Here is a 22,626-nt window from a genome sequence, read left to right as displayed (position 1 = left end):
TTCAATTCAAAGAAAGTTGAATTGAAGCCATTGTATACCTTGAAGATAAAGTCAAAGACCTTGAGGCAGATTTTGATAAGAAGTAAAGCTGTGAGCAGAGACTGTCTGTTGTGCTCTCAGTAGCCTGAAATTCAGGCTAGTGAATCATGAGCCCTGTGCTTGGTTCAGGTTGTTGGGGAGTGACTGAGCAGGCCTTTGGCTTGTAAAGGTAAGCTGGACCCTACACAGAAATTAGCTCTATTAATAAGCCGCTTCTGTACCCCTCTCCTGCTTTTTTTGATCACCCTTTTTACCCCCGTCTCTAACCATCTGTGACTATTTCTTATTTTACGTGTTTTCTATACTTTTTACCTCTACCCAAAATTCCTCTGGTCCTGCTGAGCTGAGGGTGTTTTCTCCCCTCTCTGCTCTCTTCACACCAGCAGTGGGAACACTAAGACCAGAGCAGAGATATTCATCCTGTTCTCATTGCAGAAGTTCCAGTATCTGCAAAACCAGCTGAGTCTCGCTCCTGTAGCCCTGGCCTGTGCCGTGCTGTCATGTGTGCAAATGGAGCATTTGTAGTAGCCAGAAGGTGGAAGCTGTGTGGACTTGGGAGGTGTTTGAGAGAGAGACACTCATATGTCTGCTACCATATGATATTGTCGATACCAAATGTACAGATATGGCTTCTGGATTTATACAGCTTGGGTGCATCTTGAAAAGAACAGACAAAAAGCAAATCTCCATAACTAATATTTCCATTCACTAACACAAACAACGGAACATGGAAAATCCTGTTGCCACCCACCACTTCATCTGTGGCAGTACTTTTGAAGCAATTTAGCAAAAACCTACTGAAAACTGCTAGCCTGAAGAAAGCCTGCTGAAAGACCATGGAAAACATCTGTCCAAAAAGCTTAATTTCTGAAAGGTTTTATTACTTGTAACACAGGAAGGTGACTTTTGTTAACTGGAGGGGTTGTTGCTTGATCACTAGTAACCCGGGGCTTAGTTGGTTTGTATTATTTGGGATTTGCTTTTTCCCCCGATTTTACAATTTCTCAATTACCAAAGTGGGAAACAAATGTGTGATACTGGGTCAAAACTGGTAGGTAGTAAACTCTTCTTATTTAAACTTCTTTTTTTTTTCCTTGATTGACTTTCTTTTAAAGTCCTTTGAACATCTTTCTCTGCATATAAATAATGTATTGATGTGTGTGTGTTTATATATATGTAAGTCCTTTTTCTTACCGTTTTAGCTTGACTTTCTAAGCAAGCATCGTTTAAGTTATCATACACTGTCCTTCTGTCTACCTGCTTGCCAGTCCTCATTTGGTGAATTTGAGCTCCTTGCCAAACAAAACTATTATGGAGCCTCTTTTGAGAAAACTCAGAAATTAATTCCTCTTAAGTTTCGTGGAAACCATTGAGAGAGGAATGGGGCAGAAAAGAGATACAAATAACTTCTCTTACTGCAGCAAAATATAAGCTTAATGGTTTTTTTTATCCTGATGGATGACCAGTCAGCACACACATATAGGTTGGTGCCAACCCAAACATATGCTGCCTCTTCTTCAGCCACACAGATAGGAGACAGTGAAATGTTTTGGGGCATGCCATAGTTCACTTGGAGGTGGAGACATGGAAATCTTGCAGTGAGAGAGAGAGGAACAAATTGTACACATCTGTAGGAAACCATATTTCAGCATCTGCTGCCCAACAAACATCTGCCATAAGTTTGGAGGGGAGTGAGGGTAATTATAAAAGGGTGCAGGGAGGGCTAAATGGAAAAGGTCTTAAATAGGTAGGAAACTGCTACATCAGTTCTGCTGCTTATGGCATAACATGATAGCTTTCAACCTTTGCTATTCCCATCCTGGAAACAATCCTGAACTACGTCTTTTGTCTAGTCTACAAGTTTTTGAATTGTATTGTTCAGTTTCTTAGTCAGGGAAGGACTTTGTGAATAATGGGAGAGGGGTTTAAAGCCCACAGTTTAATGCAAGACTTAGAAAAGGAACCTGTAAGAAATTGGTTAGTATGGGGGAGCTGCATCAAGCAACTACAGCCAAGAACTAGAGTTCTTAGTGGAACAGAAAAGGGGTTGGGATCAGAGAATGACATCCAGGGAAAAAGGAGGATTTATTCTGATTTTACATGGATCAGCCTTTTACATATGTATTCATCTTCAATTTGGGATGCAGTGAATAAAATTTATTGCTGCCCTTTTTTTCTGAAAGCAAAAGCTTCTAGAAAGCCAAAAGCATGTGATATAGTTTTAAACAGCTATAAAAATGCTCAGTAGAAATAATACAGTTGAACCTGGCACAAGTGGAAAATATGCTAGATGCTCTTTGAATGCATTAGAATACAGGTTTTTGAAAGCACACAGAAACGTGAAATGGTTAGGTATCTCTGCTTTTAATTCTAAAATATACAAAATTACTTCATCTTACAAAAAATTATATATGGCTTACAAAGATGCATCAGCGATTTGTTTGAAATGTGTTTAGCTCATAAAATCCTCCCATCTTTTCAAAAATATGTATTTGAGCGCACAGATGTCATCTGTTTTCAAAGGCAATTTGGCTTGATGTATAGGGTTTCTAGAACTAATACATTTAAGGTGGCCTCTCCTAGGATGGGTCTGAAGAAGAGCTTTTCAATAGCTTCTGCATCAATGTCTCTAAGAGAGGCAATTAGCTGAAGAATCCAAGCAAACCTGCATAGGTTCCTGTGGAACATTGTTGAGATAAACTCCATCAAGGCTTGCTGAGCTTCCTGCTGCAGTGTTTGTATATAGGGGAGATATTTTAGGGCATAACATCCTGTCAAAATAAAAAGTAAAACAATGTGTCTTGAGTAAACACTTCCGTTCTGTGCCTTTCATAATGATGGGTGTCTGGTTTCCTAGCTTATACTACTACTTTCTCTAGAAAACAATAAAACCTTTCTAAACATATATTTTTTGAAAAAGAAGATAAGCCTAGTTCAATAATTTGAAGAAACTTTGAGCAGCATTATAAGCATATTGGAATCTAGCCCATAATGTTAAATCCAGCTTTGAAATGGTGACTGGAGGTAACTTTGACTCTATCCATGTGGAGAAGAAGCTTTACGGTGTTGGCTACCTACCAAATGATGGTGAGACCATAGTCTGAGTACGTGGAAACATTCCAACTCTAATCTAAGGTAGGTGGGTAACAGGAAGATGGAGGTGGTGATTTGGAGCAGCAAGCAGGCTGGAAGTCTGAAGAGATAGGTTTCCAGTCTACATAGCCCTGTCTCCCTCCTATTGTTGCCTCTGCGTGCTAGTCTAAGCTGGAGCGCTATGGTTCACCACGCTATCTGTATATCTAAATTTACAGTCTAAAAGGAGCATGAAGGTTCTCTGTGAGGTGTATCATGACTCACAGGAGTAGGATAGATAATTGTATTTCCTGTTTTCGTAGTCCCTTTCCTCAGCCATTTCTGAAAAGGGAGAAGTCTCTGTCCTGCAGAGTAAGGTCTTGAGCCTCAATTACATACCTCCTATAGCACATGACTTGAAACCTGCTGGCTCACTGAAGATCTTCATGGGTGCGAGGGCTCAGTTCAAAGGACACCTCATGTTTATCCTTTGTCTCTGGTGGGATTACCTTGTCATGTAGCCCTTGGCAACCTGTTGCTTCCTGTCCTCACCACCTGAAGATAACACCGTCTTTTCTTTCCTAGAATTATTGAAGCCTGGACAAGGGTAGCATAAATTCCCAAGTTTTGACTTCTGTCTTTCCTGCCTCCCACCTCTTATTTTAATCTGTCTCCTAGCACACACTCCAGGCCCATTTAGCATCTTCTACAGTGATCTGCTCCAAACTTCCCTTGATTGGGGTCTGAATAGCTTAGACTGGGGAATGTTTCACACAAGATCATTCATTTAAGTGTGGGAGGTTCTGCCTTCTTGCCTGGCGCGCTGTACAAGGGCAAAACCAGACTGGCTGGGTTTTTTTCAGATTGTGGCTGGCAGCCCTTTGTCAGTCTTCAGCAGCTCTCTTCTCCCTAGACATCACTGCCAGAGGAGAGGAAGCTTCAGCAAAGCCTGCAACCAGCCTAGCCAGAAATGAAAGGTTTGGAAAAGTCATCTTCTCCACCAGGATTACCACCAGCTGCAAGCTGTTAGAATGGTTCCAAGTGTTGGATTTTTCATGGAAAGGAAGTCATCAGGATTGTGTATATTCAGGATGAAACTGCAGTTGCTTATAGTCCTTCAAATTTGCCTAACTCCCCTGTTTGCTTTTTTATATGTAATCAAACACTGGTTTTCATTTATAAATAATGGGAAACATCTTGTTCTCAGATCTCTTGTAATAATATTCAGCTAAACACAGGTTTCCATCTGAACTGTAAACCTTGTAAGAGCGCCTTTTTTAACAGAAGTCCTGTCGCAGCCTTCATGGAGTTACATATATATATAACAACTCCTTAAGTATATATACGACACTGATACAATAGCAGCACTGTTCTTCATAATTCTCCTCTCTTCACTGCATAGTTCCCATTGCTTTTCCTATAATTGTGAAAAGCAGCATGAGCAGTTTCACCTCACTCTGTGCTGTTCACAGTGGGACAGTCCTACCTGCTCCTTCCTGTGACATACTGTTTGGGTCCTTGAGAAGGGCTTACAGCTGGATCCTTCCCCCATACACAGCTTGACCACTCCAAAGCCACCTAACTGAACCACCACTGCAAAGACCAGGGATGGCAATGTGTTCTAGAGAGGCCAGATTCAGTTGATGCAAGGCTGCCTAATTTCGCCTCTGAGGTTGGCTGCATGCTTTCTCCTTTGCAGGTTCTTGCTGGCCCAGATGTGGTCAATCAGTAACCCAGGAAGAACCTCTGGCACGGAAGTGCTGCACGGATTATGCTTTAGTGGGAGGACCTACACTTTATGCCACCTGCCACCCTGTCCCCAAAGGGACTTTTTTTATGATAGCAAGCGGAATCTCTCTGCCTCAAGGGATCACTTAGGGCACAAGCAGAGTTTTGCCATACTTCTTTGTTATGCTTCTTGCCCAAGCACTGGCCTAGCCGTGCTGCTACAACTGCATTTCTGGGCACTGTGTTGAACTCCCACTCATAACCAGCTCCGGACTGTGCTGTGCCTGGTCCTTCCCCTTTGCCTCAACCAGTTTTGGTGGCCCTAGCAAGAATAAAACACTCAGGATGGGAGCCCAGATGAGGTAATTCATGATCCAGGAGTGGGTTTAGTATTATCCCTGCTGGTGGCTGCCTGAAATCCTCTTAGAACTTAGGCCGGAAAAATATTAAGATTTGGCCAAACATCAGGACAAAACTAAGTGGGTAGATGAAAATGAGCTGCATGTATGTTGAAAATATTTCCAGAGTTTGGTGGAATGTGTTCAAAAGCTGTAAAAATAGTAATTGTGAAATGTCAGCTGTGCAGGTTTGTTTGTGGCAAAACAGGTAGAGGAAGGGTGGTTTGGTCTGTGTAAAAGCCCTGAGTGTCTGTTTCAACCCGGAGTTAGACTGTGACTGTTTCATCTGGAGTCCATTAAGTCTAGGCTTAATGGAAGTCCTCCCAGTGGCCTTCTGCAAGAAGGTTTTGAACGCATTCCACCAAACTCAGAAAATGGGTCATCCTGCCTAAGAACTTAGGGAGTCCCCCCGAAACTCTGGACAGTGTCTGCAGACAGCACGAAAAGCTGCTGGGCCTCTCATATGGCACCTCGGGGAAGCAGCAGGAGTCAGGAGGCACAAATCCAGAACATAATACTGCTTCTGTTGCTTTCTCCTTAGGTGAAAATTGCATTTTATCCACAGAGATAGTAAAAGTGCCTGCTATTTAAACTGTGTAAGCCACTGCAGATGAGGGATTTCTTCTTATCATCACTCTGGGTACAACTGGTGGCTTCTTTCAGCCTGATTTTATTGTGAAAAACTGAGACAACAACTTGCACTGAAATGAACTCCTCTGGCTTGGTGTTACGGCATAGACACGCAAGTCAATACTAAACATCTGGATGACATTATATCTCAAGAATCAGAATTTGAAGGCTATTGGAAACAAATATAAAGCCACTACAGCCTTTGAGCAGCCTATAAACCATTCACCACAAGAAACAGTATGGAGTAACTGAGGCAGTCAAGTATCGTTTTGGTGCAGTCCCAAGCATAGCACACTGCTGACAGGGCAGCCAACAGCAGTGATTGCTGTGGAAGGAGTTGGGGATCTGAGCCAGAGCAAACTGGAGTCGGTAAGTCTTTCCATTTACTTTAGTGCACTTAGAGCTCAGCTTTTAGTGACTCATGCACTCCATGGTGCTGACCTAGGCAGCCTTCCTTCCTAAAGAGGCTGAACTTGGCACCAGAAATAAAAGGATGCAATCCTTTGTCCAATTATTTTGCTCCATGACTGCTGTCCTGGGCTTTGAATGTAGAGATACTAAAGGATAAATAAATAAAAGCTATGGAACCTGAAGACAGTATGCTTTTGTCTCAATGATGAAAATCAAATTATACAGATTATTTTATCTTTAATCTTCTTGCTACAGAGGATGTCTTTGTTAAAATACTTCTAATACTTATATCACGTACCATCTCCCCTTTGCTGTACTATGGGTGAGGCTGCTGTATTACCTTTGAACTGGAAATCAGTTTGCAGTGACATGGTTAATTCTTTATGACTTAAAATTTGTCTAAAAGAGAAGCTGGCTTGGCTTACAATGGATGGCCTACTGGACACATCCAAGGAACCTAAATAAAACACTTCAGGCAGAAAATCATTAAACTGTGGTATGTAGGGTTTTGAGAACATTTAGCTATATTCATAGAAAAGAGTAAAACTAAACATTTACCTATATGCAAATGAAAATGCCAAATGTTCTTCTAGGCATATAATTATCTATGTAATTTCCAGGAGAACTTACCAGAATTAAAAAGAATAATACCTTTAAGATAGGCATATTCTTTTGCACTTATGTCCAGATCCCAGAATTTCCACAATAAATTCTTCATCTTCTGAACTTCTGCTAAAGGTGCTCCCTGTGATGAGCTGCCTGGTTCATTGCTAGCTGTTAAAGACTGGTTGAGGAGGATTTTTTTCAATAAACTAGGGGCGGAAATCTCTGTCAGGTCAAAATCCACCCCTTCTTGTGCCATGCCAAGGACAAAAAGGGGGGCCCAGTTCTGCTGTATGAGGACAAGCTGATCCTCCCAAGGCACATGATAAAAAGAAGGCAAGTTTCTAATAAAAGTTAAAGTCTTCAAGAGCACTTCAGAAGCTTTTCTGCATGTGGCTTCTGGCATTTTCAGGACAGCTTTTCTTCTGTCCATACAAGGGCAGCCTTTGTTTCCCGTAGAGCGATGGAGACTGCAATACTGCTGGTGCCACGTGGTCTCTCTTCTGTGCTCTTTGTTGAGGATCTGGTACAGGATGCTCTTAGCATGGTGGGTCTCACACTGGTATTTCCCAAATTTCTCAGCTGGGATCTTGGTAGCCATAGAGCCAGAGTTCCCTGTGGCAAGAAATAGTGTGTGTGGAGCTATGCCTCAAGAGCAGGGAAGATCATTTCTGCCATACGGCGTGGCGTTGTGTACTTTTTATATACACAGGTGGCTGAAAAGTAATATGACCCTGATCTGTAAAGTTACCTTGAACTTTATTTTCACCACTCTGTTTCGAACAAGGCGGGGCTGCGAGCTGCCAGTGTCACACAGGGTTTCCTAGCTCTGGGGCAGCAGGAGGGCTTGGGCGCTGCTCGCCACCCTGTCCCGGTGCAGGCAGGCTGTGCCTGGCCTTCTGCCACTGTGCTGATGCTCCCAGCAGTGGCGCTTTGCGGAGCCCAGCTAATGACACGTACAACCTGCCCCTAAAGGGAAGCCCAGTCAAAACTATGACAACATAAATGAAGAAGGAACAAATTGTCCAGACTTCATCTGGAGTATTTGAGACCTCATCTGGAATATCGTGTCCAGTTCTGGAATTCTCAACATAAGAAGGATATGGGACTGTTGTAACGGGTCCAAAGGAAGGCTACAAACATGACCAAAGGGCTGGAGCACCTTCCATGTGAGAAGACAGGCTGAGAGAGTTGGGGTTGTCCAGCCTGGAGAAGAGAAAGATCTGAGGAAACCTTAAGGAAACGTTCCAGTACCTGAAAGAGCTACAGGAAAGCTGGGGAGGGACTGTTTACAAGGGTGTGTTACAAGTGATAAGACTAGGGACAATGGGTATAAACCGGAGAGGGGCAGACTTAGACTAGACGTAAGGGGGAATCTCTTCACCATGAGAACGGTGAGGCACTGGCACAGGTTGCCCAGGGAAGTTGTGGATGCCCCATCCCTGGAGGTGTTCAAGGCCTTGGGCAGCATAATCTAGTGGGAAGTTTCCCTGCTCATGGCGGGGGGAGGTTGGAACTGGATGATCTTTAAGGTCTTTTCCAACTCTAACTATTCTATGATTCTATGATATTTTTATTGATACACTGTGCTCTGGAGTGCACAGAAATACATTTATACTTCTGAATGATGCTGTGGTAGTAGTCCCTTGAGTACATGTCTTTATTTCTTGTTGAAAGGAGCCACCTGAAAGCTCTGTGGGTGTTTACCATTAGTTATCACAGAGCACTTAACATTATTCATACTCTACGCTGTAGCTGAGACAATGTGACACCTATGTCAGGGAGCTCACAGGTGGAAGTCCCAGACATGAAAATCTCATGTATAGGAATTATTTCACATTCGTGGAAAATTTAAGTGAGACTTCAGAGAAAGTCAGCTGCTATAGCTCATTACAATGTTATCTCTGCGTTTCACATATGATAATTTCAACCATAGAATGTGCAGACTTCTCCCAGACTTGCCATGCAATTACACAGAATCACAGAATCACAGAATCACAAGGTTGGAAAGGACCCATTGGATCATCGAGTCCAACCATTCCTAACACTCCCTAAACCATGTCCCTAAGCACTTCATCCACCCGTTCCTTAAACACCTCCAGGGAAGGTGACTCGACCCCCTCCCTGGGCAGCCTGTTCCAGTAGCCAATGACTCTTACTGTGAAGAATTTTTTTCTGATATCCAACCTGAACCTCCCCTGACAGAGCTTCAGGCCATTCCCTCTTGTCCTGTCCTCTGTCACTTGGGAGAAGAGGCCAGCTCCCTCCTCTCCACAACCTCCTTTCAGGTAGCTGTAGAGAGTAATAAGGTCTCCCCTCAGCCTCCTCTTCTCCAGGCTAAACAACCCCAGCTCTCTCAGCCGCTCCTTGTAAGACTTGTTCTCCAGCCCCCTCACCAGCTTTGTTGCTCTTCTCTGGACACGCTCCAGAGTCTCAACATCCTTCTTGATCAAGAATTAAATATTATCAAGAATTAAATATTCTTGATAGAAACTGTGCAAATAAAAACAATGAAGAAAGAGAGCAAAACAGCAATTCAGACTATTGTATGTGTGAACTTCTATAGCAGAGCAAAAGCTGAATAATAGAATTGTCAGGACTCTTCGATCACCATCAGGGAAAAATAAGTAGTAGGAATGCAAGAAATTCAGCCTTAATAAGAAGAAATTGATAATCCAGATTTTTGCCACTTTGCACTCCCATACTTGCTTTTATACTAGGGGAAGAGGTACTAATATTTTTCACCAAGGATAATGTTCATGCATTCCTACAATTTGGGCTCTTAGCATGTGTTAACAAAAAATGAGCATTAAAAAACAACAGCTCTATGAGCTCCATCTGTTAGATCTCCAAGCCTTAAGTGTGTAAAGGCTGTCCCATCGGATGCATAGCTGCAAATCTGTGCTTTGCTACAAATGTTTGTTTTTTCCATGTTAGCCCATTTTAAATTTTCCTTTTATTTACCTCTCCTTGATATTTATGTTATAAAATTTTCCCCTTCTGAGGAGACAAAAAGTGGAGGAAGAGGTGACTGCTCCAAAGCTGAACAATCTCGAAGTGCTGCTGATGTGCAACTACCACTAACTGCAGTGAAGGTCAAGGGGGCACAGACCACTGAACACCCAATGGGATTTGCTTGTCCATCTCTCTGTCCATTTAACAGCTCTCTACTGTTGTCCATTGCTGCGGTATCAAAGAACTTTTTAGGTTATATGGCACAGCAAGAGAGAAATCTCTAGAATACACCATTCTTCTCACTGTAAAATTCTCGCTGGGCTGAGGTTCAGTGGAATGAATTCTAGCTGCAGGGCTAATGCCATCTGAAGATCTGCATGAGTTACATGGATTGGATAATGACTCTAGAAAAAGAGATTGAGCTTACTAAAATAATTCTTTCACAAAAACTGCGAAAAGAATTTCTGTCCCCTAATTCTGGTGAACTCTTCTGCTGCAAGGAGAGAAATCTTTGACTTCAGATGAAATCAGCACCATTTCACAATTCATCATCATCTCACCCTCATGGTTCATATCATCATTTCACAGTTCTTATTAATTGTGCATATTAAAGTTCTGCTCTAAATTAAGTTGGTTCCTTTCTGACTTTTCTGAGGTCTTGCAGCAGCTAAATGAAGAGAGTCCTGACATCAGTAACATATGGTACTAGATACCTTTTCTATTTATTATGGTTTATTTCCTTTGACTGTTTATAGTTCTAAGAGACAGAAGCAAACTATAATTTTCTAACAGGAATTCCTGGTATATTATAATAGCTTTATGACTGCTTACCTAAAATACAGAGTAAAGGTTACTGCCTCATTGCAACTGCTAAGGACACATCATCAGCTTTTTCTGAGAGAATGATTACTCAGGACTTCAATGATTACTCAGACTCAGGAGTCTGTATTGAAGTGCCAATTCTGTGATGTGAGAAATCCCCATGGACTTCTATTTTAGCTGTTTCTAGCATGATGACTTGAGAATAGTAAGACGCAATCACATAAATGTTATTTTTTTTTTGTTTTGCATTTATACACCTTTTCTGTCAACAAAGCACATGCATCCAAAAATACTCACTGCCACCGCATTGTCTCTGCAACCATCAGAATTGCTCATTGGGCACAAGTGCCACCATTCAAACCAAAAAAACTGCATCATAAGTCCATACATAAAATTGCTACAAACCCCTCGTGGTTATTCACAACATTGCTAGGAATTGTCCTGTTCCAAACAAGGCTGCCATCTCTGTATCCTCCATGAGCGATAATTTTTTTGCATGCCTATATACTATTGTTACGGGTAACATATACTTAATATAGCTCTTAATCTTTGTTGTTTAGATGATTCACACATGATGCAACCTTTTTTCCTAAAATCCCTGGATTTCTCGGGTTTGCGGAAACTGCCTGGTAAGTGTGGATGGTCATAGTATCATAGTAGTATCATAGCATAGTTTGGGTTGGAAGGGACCTTAAAGATCATGTAGTTCCAACCCCCCCTGCCATGGGCAGTGACACCTCCCACTAGACCAGGCTGCCCAAGGCCCCATCCAACCTGGCCTTGAACACCTCCAGGAATGGGGCAGCCACAACCTCCCTGGGCAACCTGTGCCAGTGTCTCACGATTCTCAGGTGAAGAAATTCTTCCTTATGTCTAGTCTAAACCTGTCCCTCTCCAGTTTATCCCCATTCCCCCTGGTCCTATCCCCACAAGCCTTTACGAATAGCCCCTCTCCCAGGCTACTACCCTTTCTAACCAGTGTGCGACAGCAGGGTCAGTGTCATGAAGTCAGCAGCAGCTGAGGGATATTTGTTACTATTAAATATCCAGTGACTTATACTCATTCTAAAATAGCCTGTTGGGTCCAAAAGCATAAGCCATGTAATGTTTTTGGCTCTTAATCCATGGCTTAATTCACCTAATAGATATTTGGGAGGCTGAAGAGACTTTTCAGATAATATAAGAGTTTAAGTGGCCATCTCATCCTTATTTTGGCAGTAGCCAAAACATGAGCCCTCAGGAAGACTTGTAAGATATATAGCACTCTTCTTAGCACTGCTTTTCTTGCCTTCAATCATTTGGTGAGTTCCTGAACCAGAGTGATTTCATGCATTTAATAAGCCTCAATTAATATGTACCCTATGATCTCGTGCAGTTTGCTCTTGAAGCCACATGAACATCCACATCACCCTGTGTCAAGGAGCTCTGTGTGTAAAAAAATAAAACTTGATCTGACATGACATCCACAGGATTTGGTATGCTCTTGCTCTTATATCAGGGTAAAAAAAAATAATCAGTCAATCACTATTCACCCTCTCTATAGCTTGCGTTATTTTATAAATCTCTGTAAGACTCCTACACTCATCCTTTGTCCAAACTGAAGAGACTTATCTTCCAAAATTGTACTTTCTTTATAGTGTTACCATGACTTTGTTACACTTCTTTGAAACTTTCCTAGTTTTTCTGAGATATTCTTCAAGTGGGGAAAGCAGCAGAGCAGGACAGAGTGTCTAGGACTTAGGAGAGTATGGATTTATGCAGCGACACAATGAAGTTCTCTGTTTTGTCTTTCCCAGAATTCACTCCTGTACACTGAACTGCTGTTGCCCTGAAATTGTTTGTACTCTCAACTGATAGTTTAACAGTTCAGAGGCTCTCATCTTAGACAGGACTGCAGTCAGGAGTGGTTTATCTTATGTGCGTCTTTTGCTGTATATATATAAACTGAATTATCATTTGACACCTAGTTAATCATTTTCATAAAGCCTTTATGCCATTCTTCAGACAGCCGTAGTCTTCCTCGGAATAGTTTTCTATCATTAACAAACATTCATATTGTGAAACTTTGAAGGCATTGCTCTTCAAGACAGTGCTGTGAAGGCTGTCATAATTTAACTGTGGGGCATTAGATCTGCTGTTGACCTTGTGGAAGAGTTTCTGTAGAGGTCCAACATGAAAAAAAAAACCAAGACTAACTCTATAGCTTGGGAACCAAGAGTGGGAGGGGAGAGACAAAGAGGTGGTTATAGAACATGTTCTGGCTTGTTACATTGAGACAAGTCTCCACTTGATCACTTCACTCTGTACAAGTGGCTGCACGTTCAAATACAGATGTTTCCTTACCCCCAGTCAGAAAATGTCAATGTGCAAGAGCAAACAGCAAATTAGCATCAAGTTTCTTGTGAAATTGAAGAAATCTTTGACGGAAACTTTTCAGTTATTAACTGAGGCTTGCAGTGAGGAGATCCCAAAGATCAAGTCAGTGCTCAAAAGAACTCATTATTTGGCAGTAGAAGATGTGAAAGTGAAAACGATGGAGATCCTCAACAGCCTTTCAGAAAATGAATGATCTGTGGAGTTGTTTTGAATATTGGCAGCATCATATGCAGCTGTGTGTCAATTCAGAAGGGAGCTATTTTCCAGGTGATTGGAGTTGATTTTATTAATTTATTAAATAAAAGGAGTTATAGGCAGAGTCTACGTTTTTTTGTGTTGGACTTCGCATACGCAAGTGCATGTGTGTTAGACTGTACATATTGGTCACTATATATATAGTAACTAAGTTATTACTAAGCAGTGATGTGAGCTCTCCTACTTTCCTAAAAGGTGAGACTAGAAGCAGGTGCATTTCTGGAGAAGAATCTTCCACTGGGCTACATGTGGGCTTTCATATGGGCTACAAGAAGGAAAAAACTCCTAGGAAGTTCAGGACAGTCTTTTTGAGGTCATCCCGTCACACCAGTCTGATATATGCACTTATTCCGTGACTCAGTGATCTCTTATCTCTGTTGTCTCCCATACAAACATTTAATTGGCCTATAAACATCTGTATGACTTCAGAATAGGATTTTCTTTAGGAGTTTTATACATATTGTTTTTCTGGGAGGAGTTGGGTGACGTACTTTTGAGACATCTTGACTTCACTACAGCCTTAATGATGACAAAAGGAGACAGTAATATACCCAATATCTTTCTAGAAGGGTTTCATCTCCTCCTTGCCCCACGGTGCACACCATCTTTTTTGCATAATAAAGGTATTCATTTCTCAGCTAAAGGAACCGAGAGCTACCATTCAGACTGCCTACTACTGCAGATAGTGGGAAGTATAATCCTCAAGTTAAAACCTGCTCAGCTTTGAAACAAGCTCTGAAACAGTGTCTTCCTCTTATGCTCCAAAAGGTAATGCCATAGCAAACCAGGATTCAGCCCTTATAGCTGAAGCACGGATACACAAATTATAAATCCAGTTAATTTAAACACCTTTAGCTTATCTTGAAGGTCAGTTTGTGAACTTCTCAAGTCACTAAAGTTAAGCACGTGCTTAAAATACTTTGCTTGATTAGGTCTGGTAAAATCAGCATCTTTTTGATGATGGCTTTTTGAATATAAATAGCAAATTAATAGAGAAGGAACTTCCCCAGGAGGTCTTGTAGTGAAATGTTGTCTATCCTTCACTGAAACGAGGCCTGTTTTAAGCTTGTCTCTGGTGACCAAGTTAGAGAAAAGGCCAATGCTTCTGAATTTGTGCCCCACGTCTTGATGTGAAGCAGGAGAACTGATTCCTAAAACCCTATCTCACCCATCTACCTTTAACTCCTATTCTGCTGTTCTTTGTTTCCAGTAGCATTTAAACGGAACTTTTGGCAGGGGCTGAGGAAGGGAGAGTGTCTTCATTTTAGACCAAGGACATTTTGTTCGAGACTTCATGCTGCCTGACCATACTTCACCTGTTGCAAATGTAAATGCAACACATGCCGTCTGGAGACAGAAGCAAATCTGAGACTAAAACACTAGCACAGAAGGTAAATAAAGAGCTCAGCGATGCTCCTTGGCCAGAAGATGGGGTGATGCAGGAATATATTTCTGAACTCATTAGCTTCTTATGAATCTAAAGCAGTAATGGATTCCTAAATATGCAAATGCATAAATAAAACCAAGAAGGCTTTCATGGTTGTTTAAAACAAGCAAACAAACAAAAACCCCAGCTGGACAAGTAAATTCTTTCCATGATTTTTTAACAGCTTTTTCCTGCCTCTTGGTATCATGGGGTCAGAGCTGCCTTAATCTAAAAACATGAGCAGTTATCACTCTGCAGTTGCAGCAGAGCTGTGCATGCCAGAGCAGATGTGCTGCTACGGGGCTGTTTCTCCCTTGGTTAAAGGTAGGGGTTTGTTTTAAGCAGTGTATGGAACAGAGTGTGAATCTGGAGATGTGAGTAGGTTTTAAATTGCCCAACATCAATTATTGGCTGTCTTTGTACTAGAAAAAATGGTGAATTTTTATAGAGGTAAATTGGCAAATTTTTATAAGGACACAACGTAGGTGGAGTTGTAGAGATTATAAAATAAACCAGAAATGACCTCACACCAGATTGTGCCACTCTTCTATGGCTCCCCCACCAAGAAAAGTGTTTGTACAGTCACCCTTATCAGCACTGGGACAGGCACCATCTGTCATTTTAAATATAGGTAGATATACTACCTATTATTATTGCTCAGCAAGTGGAAAATGCTGGAAGGCAATGTAGAAAATCAGCACAGTTTAGAAAAAGCAGAGCTAGAAAATGCTCCTGGCTAGCAATGTCATCTCCAGAGTGGTACCGAAAAGGTGTCTATTCCCTTCAACCCCCTCCGCTGCTGAGAAAAGTAGTTGAGATGACAAATATTTTAACATAGTATGAAGCCTGCTGTCATATTAAACTTAAGCCTGTCCTATATCATTGAAGATAAATGCCTAATCTAGTGATTACCATTCTATAAATACCACAGATTAGCGAGTGAAGGTTAGATGGCAGATTAGATATGTGGTGTATATCTTTAGAGTTATCTTTACACATTTTATTTATGATAAAATGCGCAAGATCTTAAATAGTAATCCGTGGTCCAAAAAACTGAATCACAAACACTTCCATTTTATTTTGAAATGTATGAAGAGTATAGAACTAACACATTGAGTTTTCCCTGTGACAAAATTAACATGCCCGAACTCCTCTCTCTCTGTTTGTCATAGGGTAACATCTCTATCAATAACTCTTAAATTAAATATCTAATCAGGGCCGGGGGGGAAGGTGAGAGTGGAAAAGCAGTTCTATCTCAAATTTTGGATTTTCTCAAGAGTTGAGACTACTTAAAAGCAGATAGAAAAATCTATATAATTTGGGTTTGATTCTTCATAACTAGTTATCAAGTATGACTTATGGAGCCTGTATGCGCAAATCTCCAAGCATTCACCGAACTCCTGAGGGAGTTTTCATTAGATATTTCTTCACCACAGTTTACCCAGAAGAGCCCCATTTTTTCTGTCTGTCCTTGACCATCTCCCCACTTTGATTACTATGACTTTCTTCTACCACACCCCTGCCAAGGAGATTCCTGCTCCATTCTCTCACACCTGGTTTCCCATCTGATTTGAAGTAAGGCTGGGAAGACTTCAAACATAGCTGTGGTAGGATCTTATGGTAGATCTATTTCCTTACTATTTTCCTACTATTTTTCAAAGGGGCAGGGACAGAGCTGTTCACAAACCCACCACATCCAGGGACTAGGACATCAGGGGATCCTTGGAACTGAAATCAGCGACAAAACTCAGTCCATTTTTGGAACTTAAATATCTTTGCAAAAGGTCTGTATCAAAATCTAAGCACATCTTTGATTACATCAGCTTGAATTACTTCAGATTTTAAAGATTCCATGGTATTACATTACAACTGACACTCAATCTGTTAACATTTACCTAAATGGCATCGCTGAAGACCATTAAAGGCAAGGGTCTGCTAACCCTTAGGCAGTCATTCCTTTGGGAGTAAGTTAGTCTGAAAAAAATGGAGAGGAGGAAAAGATGTTGAATCATATACATATTGGAAATCGTAAAGGAAATCCTTCTGTCTCCATGTGTGGGGCTCTATTGTCAAGATACTTTTGGAAAAGAATCAGCTTTCTGATAGCCATGGAGTCCAGCTGGAGTGAAGAAGAAACTGGAGTGAAGAAGGTTCTCGAAATCTTGCCAAAGAGCAGGATGGTTTTGAGCAAACAAGATTAGGAAACTAAGACTAAGAAAATTAATTTTGAGTGCTCAAATCCAGAGTAAAATAATCACAGTATTTTTGTATAGAAAGAAGCAGGATACTGAGAGAGTAGAAGATCCTGAAACCTTTAAGTGGCACAGGTTAAAAACTGAGGTGAGGGAAAGGAGGAGTACATTTAGTAAGAGTAGATTATGACAGGATAAATGTTATTTGCAAATATTCACATGAAGATGTGAGTAGGCCACAGAGTCAATGGTGGCCACAAGACACAAGTATTTACATGCTGTTTACTGGTAGTTTGAAAGACATTCAGACCTTCTGCTGAACATATTTCTCTTTGCAGTAAATGAATGCTTTGCTCATTCAGTATTGAGATTCTAGCGCTGTGAGGTCAACTACTGCTTACTTTGGCATTTATGTTATTCCTGCCACTCTGAAAAACAGCTCTGAGATTTTTAGAAGCAAGCACATTTGCAAAAATCATATTTTTGAAAGAGAAGTCTGGCTCCATTTGTCTCATAAAAGTCTGCACTTAACCATTTTTTTTAAAAATACTATTATTTTAAGGTCAGTGGAAACTCCATTAGAGTGTTTCAGGAAATCGTCAGATCATTAGAGCAATGGAAATTGAAATGTATGCAATGTGCTGATTTCAAACACATTATAAAACAGTGGGCAAGAAATCAAATGTGTCTTAGTGCAATGTTCTCCTTCACAATTCAGGAGTGATTTTAGCACGCTATATGCCACCAACTGCTCCTTGCATGCAATGGCTACCAAAACTCTCAGAGATGCTTGCACTGCCACCTCTTAAATTGGCCTTTAAAACTAATTGGTGACATACCTTTTTCACTTTTAGCTACCCTAGGAAACACATATATGAGGATTGTTGTCCTCAATAGTGTCTGATACCTAGAACTACCACCTTGAAGGGAACTCACACCTTAGAGTACAGCCGTGTATCTGAAATCATGTTCAGAAACGCAAGATTCATCTGAAAGCTACAGAGAGTGTGGGAGAATCCAGATTAGTCAATAGAGCTGCAAGGCTTGTGTGAACATGTAAAAAGAAACAACAGACCAAGAGAAACACGTCTGTAGAGTGTTCAGGTTAGTGCTCAACAAAGCTTTTAGACTCCATGATTCCTGTAAGAAGATGGTAAGAGCTCTGTGGCAGTCCTGTAGGAGGGTACATCCAAACTCAGATGGACTGAAGCATTTATATCTTCAGGACCTGTTTCTCTTTATAGCTCAGATCCAACAGTGTAGGTCAATCTGGTCCAAACTTTCCCCATTTCCTCCCTCTTCCTGCCTGGTGTACTTCTCGTTCATTAGGTCAAGCAAGAGAGGCTCTAGCACTTCCTTCTATTAAGCCCATACTTGATACCATCTGTTGTGGAGATGTGAATCAACTTTGGACATAAATTGAAGGTTTGTCCTTGCTCAGACAGGTCACAGCTATTCCCATAACTGGCCAAAACCCTTAACAAGCTCTCAACTCATTATGTAAGTAGAGCTGAGCTGGGAAATGCTCAGATCCCAGGATATAAATGTTTCATATTCAACTTCTTATTCTGTAGCCACACCATGTACCCTGCTAATCATGTTGTTTACAATCTCAAAAGCGTGAACAAACATCACAAGTCATTACTTAGTCTCATTTGAGACTAGAGTTGATGGCATGTGACATCAGGGTACATTTGGAGGGTACCTTAACCCGGTTCCGAGCTCAGTGTTTGCAGAGGCTGCTGGGACAAGATGTACACTAAGCTGACCCAACAGGTCCCATCCCGTGGTAGCAGGCCACCCCTTCAGAGCTCTGTGCTCCTGCTGGGTCCCACACACTTCTGCACCCACAAGACTCCTGAGAGCATCTTATCTGCTTCAGAAAGTAGGAGAAAAGTCATCTGCAGAGGGAAGAAAATGGCCTTGAGCTGTTTCATTGGTGGAAAAGGACAGCAGAGCTGATCTGAGGGATGGACAAAAGCCTTGACTCTAGTTCAGCAGAAGGAGAGTCTCATCAGCTCAAGTGAGACTCTAACCAGGACCTCTGGGGCAGGGCTTCTGCCAACACTTCAACTTGCATGGGACACAGAAATGATAACTGTGCCCAGCGCAGGTGTTTCAGCAAAGACAGATAACTTAACTCCTCTTACTTCATTTTTCCAGACATGAGAAATAAAAGATATGAACCACAACAAAACTCATAGCAGTAATAATGATTTTTTTTTTGCATCTTAGCCTGACTAATAAGTCCTGTGTACCTTCACACGTGTCAGGACCTGCAAGAGGCAGCTGGGATGAAAGATTCTGCTGCAGCTTTCCCATCTGCTCCAACTCACTCACAGACAGCAGCAGCATTCTGTCCCAGGGTATCCATCAGTGATTTTGTTTGCCATGCAGTTGCTTTGAGCTTGAGAGCCAGGGTCTGTGACCCATTCAGTAACAAAAGCAGCACCTGGAAGGACATCATGCATGTTAAAGTTACTTTAACGTCATCAAAGTTAATGACTTCACCGGTGCATTAACACCGAAGTGCTCCAATTCCTGTTTATTTACACCTCTGCTGTTTACAGTAAACACATGCAAATCATTCAGATACCACATGGTTATGCAGCCACTTTGGTGCTGAAAAGGATAAGGGTGAGACTAAGAGTGAGGTCTTTGTGCATTATGTTACATACTAAATCCCAACAGTGAAATCTCAACAAATGGAGGCATTCAGAAGAGAACGACTGAGAAAACAAAATAAGCAAACAAATAAAAGAAAATAATTGGAAAAAAATATTACTGGTTATTGTTGTTCATTAAGAAATTAACACTTCACTGTCTGAGGGAGGAGTTTACTATGAAAGTTTTAATGTCAAAGATAAAAAACAAGAATGTAGGAGGGTTTTTTTCCCCTTTAATTTTCTTTTCTAACAGCAAAATAAATGCAAATTAAGCATTTCTAGTACTGACATCCACAAGACCCCACACAAGTGGCTGGATTTGGATATGCCTTAGCTGCACATAGCTGACAAGGTTCAAAAATGCTAAAAGAAAAAATGGCATGTGAAGATACATCAAGAAGTGCTTTGACTTCCTCTATAATCACATGTTTTCTGCTAGCCATTTGTTTCCTGTCTGCTGTTTTATGTGCTTTTTTTTGTCACTGCAGACTAGGTGAAACAACTGAACCTTGACCTCTTTTGGTGTCATCACGAAGCAATTTACAGGTGAATCCTAGCTCATTTCTCTCCAAAAACCCAGAGCATTTCTAAATGTGAAAGTAAAAATGGAAGGCAGATTAACCTTTGTTAGCATAAAGCATTATTTCTAAGGTATTTGCTGGGATATACCCTTGTGTATGTGTATCACATGTAACAGGTGATGGCAGTACAAACAGCAAGAGGAGCAGTGATGGAAAAGTACTTCCCTGTTTATAGAGTATTATGAAATTTTACTCTATCACCCTATTTCCAAGACTTCTTTTTTCTCACTCCATCATTTGACAAATCCAGGTACACTTCTGAGTCCCCAAACATGCAGATGGATTAGCGACAAACAGGATGATGGCCTCACACTTGGTACTTCTATGCATCAACCAACCCAGTGACTTTTCATCTGACAATGATCTCCATAAGTCCATTATTTATTTTCACTCTAACCGTCTTAAAGGTAAGCCAAACTACACAGATGTAATTACAAAATCCAAGGACAGAGATATATATGCAGGTTGATTTCACAGATAGAAAACAACTGATAAGAGACCAATATGACAGCAGACTGTAGTTAACCTTTAATTGGGATCCAGCGGCAGCATGTGCTTGCTAAATATGCTGTTTCAAAAGCAAAAATACACATAATCCCATCTTGTTTATGCAACAAGTAAAAGTAATGGAAAACGTTAATCTCTGGCCTGACATGACCATGTTTACATTACAAAGCCACAATGTCGTAAGTACCATTTCACACCAAGCCTCAAGTAGGATTGCTTTTTTTCTTCACTTCACACTGTGAAACCAGTGATTTAATATCAACTTTGCAAAGACACTAAAGTTGGGGTTTTTTTTAAATAAAAACATCGTTTACACATACATATATCTAAGCACAAATAGGCCTCTTAAATCAGGTTTTTGCATATGCTTTGTTGTGTTTTAGAGCAGTCCAAGAGAAAGCCCAGGGGCAGTTTCCCCCAGCTAACATCACTTATGACTGATCCTTTTGTCCTGTAGCCCCTCCAGTGATATAATTTTAATACTAATTTCTCAGTTTATATTGAGAAGACATATAGGGTGGGGAAAAAAGCAAGCTGTCTATCCCCACATAAATTTATTGACTAAGTCCTTCAAATCTTCATCTCTGTGTTCCACTGCATGTAGATATTTCAGTCAGTTTGAATGAATAGGATTTCCATGTGAAATTAAAATGGAAATTTTGGGCAGCACTGTCACATAAGATAGAACTAAAAATACAAAAACGGTTTGCAATGACCACTCTGTGGTGACATAGATGGACTCTCTATCTCATTGCATCAGAAATGGTAGCCAGGATGACCATCTGCAATAAAGAAAGAACTTTAGTGAAAAAATGGGCACTGGAGAAGATAAGGCATAAAGGTACCAGGGGCTGCCAGGCTAATGGATTTATGCAAAAGAAAACAAGCTGTGGGAAGGATTTGCAGGTAACCACTCCTCCTGGCATGGATGGAGCAATTGGGCAAGAAGGGAAAGGAGCTGAAGACTGAGAAGGAGAGCTGAGCTACCCAGCACCTCGAAAGGACAGGGCAGAATTTTTAGACAACCAGAGGAGAGCCTGTGGGCCTCTGAATACAGTAGAAACACCCCACAAAAACATACAGCCAAGCCTATTTCTCAGTGCCTTTTCAAACTGTGCGGGTGCCTGTTAAATAGTCATCTCTCAGATGCTGGTTAACAGGAACCATTTTCTCCTGATGCCTATACCAAAATGCTTTAAAAGGATGTCTCAGAAATATTCCTGGACTCAATGTTCAAAATTCATAGATCTGATTTCTTTACAGAAAATCAGTTGATTTTCTGCAGAGGAAGGAGGTAATGGACACAATGACTTGCAGAGCTGATCCCTGGACTCTGAAACCACTTACCAGGCTGACCAGGATGGTGAGAGACCCTGGCACAGCTCTCCCACTGTGACAACTTCGTGAGGGTAAGACATCTGGGTTCTAGCCATGGGCAGCCTGGAAACTATTTCCATCAATGTTCCTTCTCGAAACAATTCATAAAAATCAGCCGTAGTCTGATTTGCAGCTTCTGTGAGATCATGGGCTGCAGACAAACTCACCAGAATGACTGAAGGTCCCAAATCTCACAGCCTGATCACCAACCTCATTCAACAAAGTTAAAAGCTCAGAGAGAAATATTTGGTGAGCAAGCAGCTGACCCAGTGACAAGAGACATTCATCTTTCCCACCCCTTAGACCAATGCCAGCCTGCCTAAAGCCTTTAATCCAGGTGAAATTTCATCTGTTGCAGAAGAGCACTGGAAGAGATGAGTCACTGAGAAAGATAAGGTCCTCAACAAGGCCATGAATAACAAAAGCAAACCTAGACAGCAATGTCACCCTTACATTTTAGGACATAGAATTTGAGTGCAATTAAGTGCAGCTACTGAAGCTGAGGCTCAGAGAGGTCACACCATTTGTCACACAGCAATAGATTTAAGGCTCAAAACCGTTTTTCCCCTATTCTTTCACTGCTGTCCT

At 41.2% G+C, this 22,626-nt stretch overlaps 1 protein-coding gene across 3 annotated transcripts in view; it reads right to left on the bottom strand.

Moving 5' to 3' along the window:
- Nucleotides 1–1,432: 1,432 nt before the first annotated feature.
- Nucleotides 1,433–22,626, bottom strand: part of LOC104062723 (nuclear receptor subfamily 0 group B member 2-like) — a 40,323-nt gene continuing 19,129 nt past the window's right edge. The window contains exons 1-4 of one of the 3 annotated variants that reach the window (XM_009564830.2): nucleotides 19,166–19,245; nucleotides 16,611–16,689; nucleotides 6,909–7,496; nucleotides 1,441–2,810 (exon numbers count right to left, since the gene is read on the bottom strand). In XM_009564830.2, the coding sequence (XP_009563125.2) occupies nucleotides 2,557–2,810; nucleotides 6,909–7,482 (828 nt within the window). In that variant the 5' untranslated portion in view covers nucleotides 7,483–7,496; nucleotides 16,611–16,689; nucleotides 19,166–19,245 and the 3' untranslated portion in view covers nucleotides 1,441–2,556. Of the gene's footprint in view, nucleotides 2,811–6,908; nucleotides 7,497–16,610; nucleotides 16,690–19,165; nucleotides 19,360–22,626 lie in introns of those variants that run through there. The other 2 variants (XM_054063662.1, XM_054063661.1) reach the window with 2 other exon arrangements.

The sequence above is a fragment of the Cuculus canorus genome, chromosome 3 (assembly GCF_017976375.1).
Source record: "Cuculus canorus isolate bCucCan1 chromosome 3, bCucCan1.pri, whole genome shotgun sequence".
NCBI lineage: Eukaryota > Metazoa > Chordata > Aves > Cuculiformes > Cuculidae > Cuculus > Cuculus canorus.
The sequence above is the reverse complement of the archived record's forward strand: the minus strand, read 5'-3'. Positions and strand labels throughout refer to the sequence as shown.